The 8,377-nt window shown below is 47.3% G+C and overlaps 1 protein-coding gene across 1 annotated transcript; it reads left to right on the top strand.

Moving 5' to 3' along the window:
* The first annotated feature begins 313 nt into the window (after positions 1-313).
* Positions 314-760, top strand: LOC147487958 (uncharacterized). The gene has a single exon (XM_086574216.1). The coding sequence runs from the start codon at positions 314-316 to the stop codon at positions 758-760; it is 447 nt and encodes a 148-aa protein (XP_086430342.1).
* The last annotated feature ends 7,617 nt before the right edge of the window (positions 761-8,377 follow it).

Raw genomic sequence — 8,377 nt, forward strand, 5'->3', positions numbered from 1 at the left:
GTTAGTGGAGAGAATGATTGAAAAGGGGATGCTCATGGAGTTTGTCGTAGAGGTTCGCCAGGCCGAGAGAGTGCCTGCTCTGGCTAGAATTCTAGGTACCATCAATGTCATTTTTAGTGGAGAAACCCTGGGAAGAAATGCACATAGAGAAAAGGTGAGAAAGACAGCGAGTTTACAATAGGTGAACGAGGTCGTTAGCATACCGCGGTTAGTTAAGGGAACCGCGAAGGGTGAGGAAGGCATAGTGTTCACCCTGAAGGACTTGGAGTCAGTAATTTCCCCGTATGAGGAAGCATTGGTGATTACTATAGCGATGGGTAATTGTATGGTAAAGAGAGTGTTGATAGACTGCGGAAGTTCAGTAGATCTGTTGTTTAAGGGGGCCATGGAGGAGATGAGTATAGGTAGAAATCAGTTGAAAGCTCCTCAAACCAATCTGTATGGGTTCAATGGCAGCATGACAGAGCCCATGGGGGAATTGATGTTACCAGTTACAGCCGGCCCGACAACGGTATTCACCAGATTTATGGTGGTGGATTCTAGCTCCCAGTATAATGCCATCTTAGGGAGAAAATGGATCCACGAAATGAAGGCCATCCCATCGACATTTTACCAGGTGGTCTGCTTCCCAGCTAATGGGGGAACGTACGGAATAAGGGGGGATCAAGTGGCAGCACAGAACATCCATCAAGTTATAGTAAAAAATATGGTCCGCGGTACCAAAGTTGAGGGGCCGTCACACGAACCAGGGTCAACATAGCAATTACAGGAGGCAGCAGAAACAGAAGTGTACGAGCCTCCGTTGGGACCGAAAACAATGGATGAGTTGGAAGTGGTGAACCTTGGGGTGGGAGATGAAGAAAAGTTTACATCGGTTGGAGCTGACTTGCCGGAGGAATGGAAATGCAAGCTGGTGCAGTTTTTGATGGACAATACTGATGTATTTGCATGGGTAATCGAGGATATCACTGGTTTAGACCCAGAGTACGCCTGTCATCATTTGCATATGAATGAAGATGCTAAGCCAGTAAGACAAAAGATGAGGAGCATAAGAGCCAAATACGCAGAAGGTATTCGCGAAGAGGTGGTACGGCTGAAGAGGGCGGGGATAATAAGGGAGGTAGAGTTTACGGAGTGGTTGTCAAATGTGGTCGTGGTACCAAAAAAGAACGGCAAGGTTAGATTGTGTGTAGACTTCACAGATGTAAACAAGGAATGCCCAAAAGATTGTTACCCTATGCCCCGGGTGGATGAGTTAGTGGATAGAACGGCAGGATATAAGGTGTTTTCCTTCATGGATGCATCGATGGGGTACAATCAGGTCGCGATGTATGGGCCTGACCAAGAAAAAACCATCTTCGTGGTAGAAGGTGGAATCTACTGTTACACCAGGATGCCCTTCGGCCTGAAAAATGCGGGTGCTACCTTTCAGCGGTTGGGAGAAAAGATGTTTAAAGGCAAGATTCGAAGGGGGATCGAGATATACATTGACGACATGGTAGAAAAAAGTATGTCGGAAAAGGAACACTTAGAAGGTCTCCATGAGACTTTTGGCATACTGCGCAAGCATAAGCTGAAACTCAATCCTGAGAAATGCACATTTGGGGTAACTTCAGGAAAGTTTCTGGGCTACATAGTCACCCACCGCGGAATAGAGGTGAATCCAGAGCAAATTCGGTCATTGATTGAGATGCCATCTCCGCAGAATGTGAAGGAAGTACAAAGATTGGCTGGTAGGGTCGCGGCACTTAACAGATTCATTTCCAAGTCTTTGGATAAATGCCGCCCTCTATATTGTTTGTTGAGGAAAACTCTTGACTTCCATTGGACCGCAAAGTGTGAAGGAGCCTTCCAGGAGTTGAAAGATTACTTAGGGAAGGCGCCATTGTTATCACGACCGGAACAGGGTGAGAAGTTGCATTTATATCTGGGAGTTAGTGAGTAATGCCATAAGTTCGCTAGTAGTGAGTGATCGACAAGATAGAAAAGCCGGTTTACTTTCAAAGTAAAACCCTCTTGGGATCACGAGACACGCACACAGTAAGATTGAGAAGTTTGCTTTGGCTTTGATATTTTGCAACCCTTAAGCTAAAGCCTTAAAGCTCATTTTGTGGTGGTAGTGACGAATTTGCCTCTCAAACGGGCATTGAGGGGCGAGAAGTCGGTAGGATCTTTGAAGTGGGGCGGTATTACTAAGTTCTTATGAGATTACATACCGATCGGGGCGGCTGAAAAGGCGCAAAGCCATGGCGGAGTTCGGGCGAATTCAATGAGAATCCCAATGGGGAGAGGAAATGGTAATGGAATCGGGGGAGGTTAGTCGCGATCCTTTGGATCCTTGGGATATCTTGCCAATGGTGGAGAGTTTTCCGCGGATGGTTCTACGCTGGGATACCGAATGGAATTGGGGTCGTGTTAGTAACTCCTGAGAACAATGGCCTTGAACTATCAATGAAACTGGGGTTTGCGGCTTTAAATAACGAATCTGAATATGAAGCTGTGATAGCTGGATTAGACTTGGCCAGAGATCTGGGGGTCAGTGAGTTATCTGTGTTTTCAGATTCCAATTTGGTAGTTTGTCAGGTGAACGGAGGATTTGCAGCTAGCTGCCCCCGGATGGCGAGATACTTGGAAGTCCTACAGCGAAGGGCAAGCAAGTTCGACAAAATAAAGTTTGCCCACCTAGGCCACGGAGAGAATAGACATGCCGACGCTTTGGCTTATGTAGCGGCGGTTCTTCCTGGATTAGAGGGTCGGTCTATTGAAGTTAGAGTGTTGAGCAAACCAAGTACATCAGATGAGGCTGGCGTTTGGCTCACCACCGAGTGGGATCAGGGTTGGATGGAACCGATAAAGGCTTTCTTGAGGGGAGTAGAGATAGAGAATAAACAGGAGAGGCAGAGAATGGAACAGTGGAGTCAGAGGTACACATTGCTGGAGGATGACCTATACAGGAGAAATTTCAACGGCCCATTACTAAGATGCATAGGGCCGCGACAGGCGCATGAGTTTTTGGCAGAGGTGCATGAAGGTGATTGCGGGAGTCATTCCGCAGGGCGAACAACTACTCACAGGTTGATATCTCAGGGGTATTTTTGGCCTCATATGAAGAGAGACGCCACAAAGTAAGCCAAGAAATGTGAGAAATGCCAAAGGTTTGCACCGTTCATACATTCTCCAGCTGAGCCCTTGCACAATGTGTTCAGCCCTTGGCCATTCTCCATGTGGGGGTTGGATATTGTTGGGCCTCTACTAATGGCAAGCGGAAAAAGGAGGTTTATGTTGGCTGCAATGGATTATTTTACCAAATGGGTGGAGGGTGTGGCTCTGCAACAGGTGAAGGAAGAGAATGTGAAGAAATTCTTATGGAAGAATATCATCTGCAGGTTCAAGCTGCCCCATACAATCGTCGCGGATAATGGAACTCAGTTTACTGGAGGAAAAGTGAGAGAGCTTCTTTAGGCATTTAGGGTGAAGCAGGGGTTCTCATCCCCCTATAATCCTGAGGGAAATGGTCAAGCCGAGGCGTCGAACAAAATCATAATGGATAACTGAAAGAGAAAATTGGAGAATCGTAAAGGTGCGTGGGCAGACGAGTTGAATCACGTGTTGTGGGCTTATCGCACCACACCGTGGACGTCTACTAAGGAATCGCCATTCACAATGGCATATGGAGTAGAAGCAGTCATCCCGGTGGAGATGATAGAGAAAATGACAAGAACCAAAGCCGTGGAATTGGGAATAAATGAGAGGATCTTGGCCACTGAATTGAACCTCATAGGAGAAAAAGAAGAAATAGCGCCACGATAATGACCGGAGGAATATCACCGAAAGTTGCAGAGACAGTATGATAAGCAAGTGAAGCCGCGGACTTTCCGTGAGGGGGAGTTGGTACTGCGGCGTGTTACACTGGCCACTAAGAAAGAGAATGATGGTAAATTGGGTCGCAACTGGGAGGGACCCTATGTCGTGATAGAGAAGGGTGCCGGAACTTCTGATTAAAGACTTGGCGGAGAAATGATAGAGAAACATGGAATATCAGAATGTTAAAAAAATTCCATAGCGGAGGAAGTCGCTAGTTAGTTTTATTTCTATTTGTAGCAGAGTCAAAATAGAATTGCTAATGAATAAAGTTATGTGTGAGAACCCGAAATATTGTCTTTTGGTTATCTTAGTTCCTTAAAATAAAAGGAGGGTGTTGATTCCTCTAACAAATAAGATATTGCATGAAGAACAACAGCCACGGGGGCAAATTGAGCTACCCCCCCCAGGCTTCACAAACCAAAGGCGGCAAATGGGGGGGAAGAGCCCTTCAAAGTCCAAATCAACTTCCAGGGCTACAAGTCCAAATCAACTTCCACGGGGCAAATTGAGGGAAGCCTCTAACTTTAAGCTTCTTCACAGGGGGCAAATGATCAAAGTAGGAGGAGGAAGAGCCCCTTCGCGGACTTTAAGTCCAAATTAACTTGGGGGCAATTGAGTACGCCCCTGACGAAGGCACAGCCGATCAAAGACAAAGAGGAAGAGCCTTTTTTCACTTTTTAAGTCCAAATCAACATGGGGGGCAAATTGAGCTGCCCCAACAGCTTCCACAGCCGATCAAAGACAATGGGGGGAAGAGCCGCCCATGGACTTTAAGTCCAAATCAACATGGGGGCTGCCCCAATTCACACCGATTAAAGACACATGGGGAAGAGCCCTTCGGGACCCAAATCAACTTGGGGGCAAATTGATACTGCCCCAACAAAGGCTTCACCAATTTCAAAGACATCCGGGAAGAGCCCTTTGTGGACTTTAAGTCCAAATCAACTTAGGGCAAATAGAGTCCAATCAACTTCACACCGACCAAAGGGGTGGAAGAGCCCTTCACGGACTTTAAGTCCAAATCAACTTGGGGGCAAATTGAGTCTGCTTCCAAACTGCTCAAAAGCCGACCAAAGACAAAGGGGGAAGAGCCCTTCGCGGACTATATGTCCGAATTAACATAGGGTCAAATTGAGTCGGCCCCCATAGGCTTCACAACCAACTAAAAATTATTTGCAAAGAGACATAATATAGGCACCAATGAAGAGATCCCACTTTTGTCAAGAGAGTAAAATAAAGTCAAATGGGTGCATATGAATCAAGGAATATGATTTCACAAAAATGAGTAAAGGTGATAACAAAAGACACACTACATTTAATTGAATACACGCTAGGCATACCCGGAAAAACAAATTACATATTGCAAAATATACTTTGTTAAAGAGTGAACATCGGAATAACAAAGGGTACAAAAATATATTTCAAACAAGCTACTCGCGGCCTTGAACCCCCGAGGGAAGAAACCTCGTCCCCCCTCCCACCGCGGTGTTCAAATCAATATCCACATCAATGTGGGAGGTGACCGCTTGGAAGTACCAAGGAAGCACATGATGCTTGGTAGCAGCCTCGAGGGATCGACAATAGAGGGTGAGGCATTTTGAACATCGGCATTTTGAGCATCAACGGCGGGTCCGGAGTCGGAACGGGAAGCCGGCGTCAACGCAGCAAGCTCTTCGAGTTGGCTCTTCAATTCACGAGCAATTTTCCTCTCAGCTAGGACTCGGAATCGATCAGCCGCATCCTTCACAGCTTTGTCCACCGCGGCCTGAGTAGCAAGCTTCTCCATCTCCCTTTGGCTCTCCATTTTGGAGGTGACCCCAAATGACGTGGTCGCGTGCTTGTCCTCTCCTTGTTTGAGAGCTTTTTAGCCTTCACGGCAACGATCCGAAGATCATCGCGGTCCTTCTCCAACTGGGCATGCTTGGCTTTCCACCCGTTGGGGCCATTGATCTCTTGTTTTGCGACTTCAAGAGAGTCCAAAGTGTTAGTCCAGCCACCACCCATAGCCAATGTCCCGACTTCAAAAAAAAAAGGTATTCGTTAGAAAAAAAAAAAAAAAAAAAAAAAAAAACCTTTTCCCAGCCAGTATAAATGGATGTTCGGTGAGAGGAGAAGGAGCCTGAGTCACCGTATACTTGGTCTTGGGGGAGATGAGAGCTAAAAAACAGAGAAGCAAAGTGACCGCTGGGTTGTCAAAGGCGAGTCGCGTATATTTACATCGCGGTCTCGAGCCTTAAATCGCGGGTGCCATATCTCCACAACACCGGATGAGGGAGGGACTGCCTGAAGAATGTTCTTTGCCGTATGGATGTAACCGGGGCCGCGGTATTTGGGTTGATGGCTCGATGGAGCGGAGGAGCGATCCGGCTTTTTTGGTCGGGGCTCTTGTACACGGCTTCGATGAGCTCATCACCTTCGGAGTCGGCCGTCCCGAGTTTAAGTTTGCTAGAGGCCATGTCCGCGGGGAAGAGATGAAGCGAGGATGGGAAAAATTGTCTTCCCTAATCCGGCTAACGCAGAGTAGGAAGAGAGGCGGTATCGATGGGGTAGGGGTAGGATTGGGCGGCTTCGTTAAGGCCCTTGGAGTAGGAGATCTTGGTTGTATAGCCGGAAGGATCGGTGAGTTAGGATTCTTCTTTTGGCGAAAGGAGAGGGTTTGGGTTTGCTCTTTGGGTGGCGGCAAGCGGTAGAGGGGACCTTGGTATTTCCCTATATCTTTAAGAGAGGGGGTCAAGCAAAAGAGGGTTGCCTTTGTCGGGTCTATGCCGAGGACCTCGCGATGGCTACTCCTAATTCCGGAGTTCTTGAAAAATTGCGGAGGAAATGCGGGCGGGAGAATTGATAACGAGTCCGGTTTCCAACCCGGCTCTGAAAGAAGACACATTATAAAGAAGGATATGCAAGAGATCAGGGGACCAAAGTGTTTTACTTACCACTGGTAAGGAAATTGAGATGCCTTAGAGAAACTTCTGAAGGGAGGTCTGCGGAAATAAAACTTCCAGACACGTACAAGGGATAATGGTGCCACACCTTGTCTAAAGTTGTAAGGCGGAGAACAAAAAACTTCTTCCGCGGACGTGTACAAAAGGAGTGGTACCCTACACTTCCAAATTTAGTGCTCTTTTCAAATAAAAATGAGCAATTATGTCGCGGAGTTGGATTTTAGGGGTGTGGGTTTCATTATAATGGTTAGAGGCGTACATCACGCGCCAAAAGTTGCCTATGCCTTGACAAGGCGGAATATTAAAATGGTTGCATACCTCGATATCGAAAGAGTTAAAGGGGAAGCGCCAAAGCCAACCGCTATCCGCCAACAAATCGCGACAAGACATCCCGTCCGGTGCTACCAAGTGTGGAAAATGGGTAATGCCACCACGCTTTAGCAACGTTATCCGGGATGCCATAGGCAATTTTAACCGCTTCTAAATTAGGGCGGCGGTAGTATGATGGAGGGGAGGAAGAAGCCTTCCTCCCCAGGTAGAAAGGGTATAGCGGGCCGGAAGGAAGAGCGAGACATCGGAGAGTCCGACCATTGTCCGGAAGAGTGGCTAGATCTGGATGGAGAAGCACCGATCCATCAAATCTGGTGGCGGAGGAATCCGTCGAATCAGATCCCGACATGTTGCAATGGACACTAAAGAGGGGACATGTGAAGAATGGGGAAGAACACAAGTTATGAGAGAAAAAATCGAAAACAAGATTGAAATTGGAGTATAACAATAAACGAAGGGGAGTGAGAGGGTGGAGGACAAACCTGAGATGCAACAGCAGCCAAGGGGGTGGAGGGACCAAAACAAACACAAACGGAGCAGGAGGGAACCTTGAGAAAGAGGAACAGCGGGTAGAAGTTGAAGAGGTGGGGAAGAGGAAAAATGAAAAATGAAAAGGGGAATTGGGGGTTTATGGGTGTTGAGGAAAATGAAGGGTTTGGGTGGGATTTGAAAAGACAGGGGGCAAAAGCGTAATTACAAAGAGAGGGACCAGGAGAAATGGGACACGTGGGCCTCGAGAATCGAGGTCAGATTTTGTACGGCGCATGCGCCGTTCTCACGCGCAGTAATGATGGAACACGTGTCATTCAACAGATGAAACATCTTAAAATAATGGAGATAAACTATGCTTTGAGATCGTTAGGTCTCGACCCCATCGGTTGTCCGCGGACTACCAATAGGACCGAGAGAGGGCATTTGACATGTGACATCTTTGGTGGCGAAGGGTCCGTATACAGAATAGTGAAGAGAAGACCGGGTGCAGCAGATTTGAGCCGCGACACCATACCCCCGAAACTGCGGGGGCATGGCGGTGGTGAGTGGGCAGTAGTCAGAGTAATGAAGATACTACAGGGTGCATCGGATAGGAGCCGTGGAACCCTAACTGCCGAGAACTGCGGTGTATGTTGTGGGACAGGTGGCAAGCTGATGCACGTAGGATCGTGGGTGGATGGATGAATGAGAGAAAGCGGTTAGAAAGAAGAAAAGTATAGGACAAAGAGAGAGAAAAAAAAGAAAAAAAA

Source organism: Coptis chinensis, chromosome 7 (assembly GCF_015680905.1).
Source record: "Coptis chinensis isolate HL-2020 chromosome 7, ASM1568090v1, whole genome shotgun sequence".
NCBI lineage: Eukaryota > Viridiplantae > Streptophyta > Magnoliopsida > Ranunculales > Ranunculaceae > Coptis > Coptis chinensis.

What these genes read in the sequence shown, in the direction of transcription:
- LOC147487958 (XM_086574216.1), top strand. Translation starts at nt 314, where the DNA reads ATGGGTAATTGTATGGTAAAGAGAGTGTTGATAGACTGCGGAAGTTCA.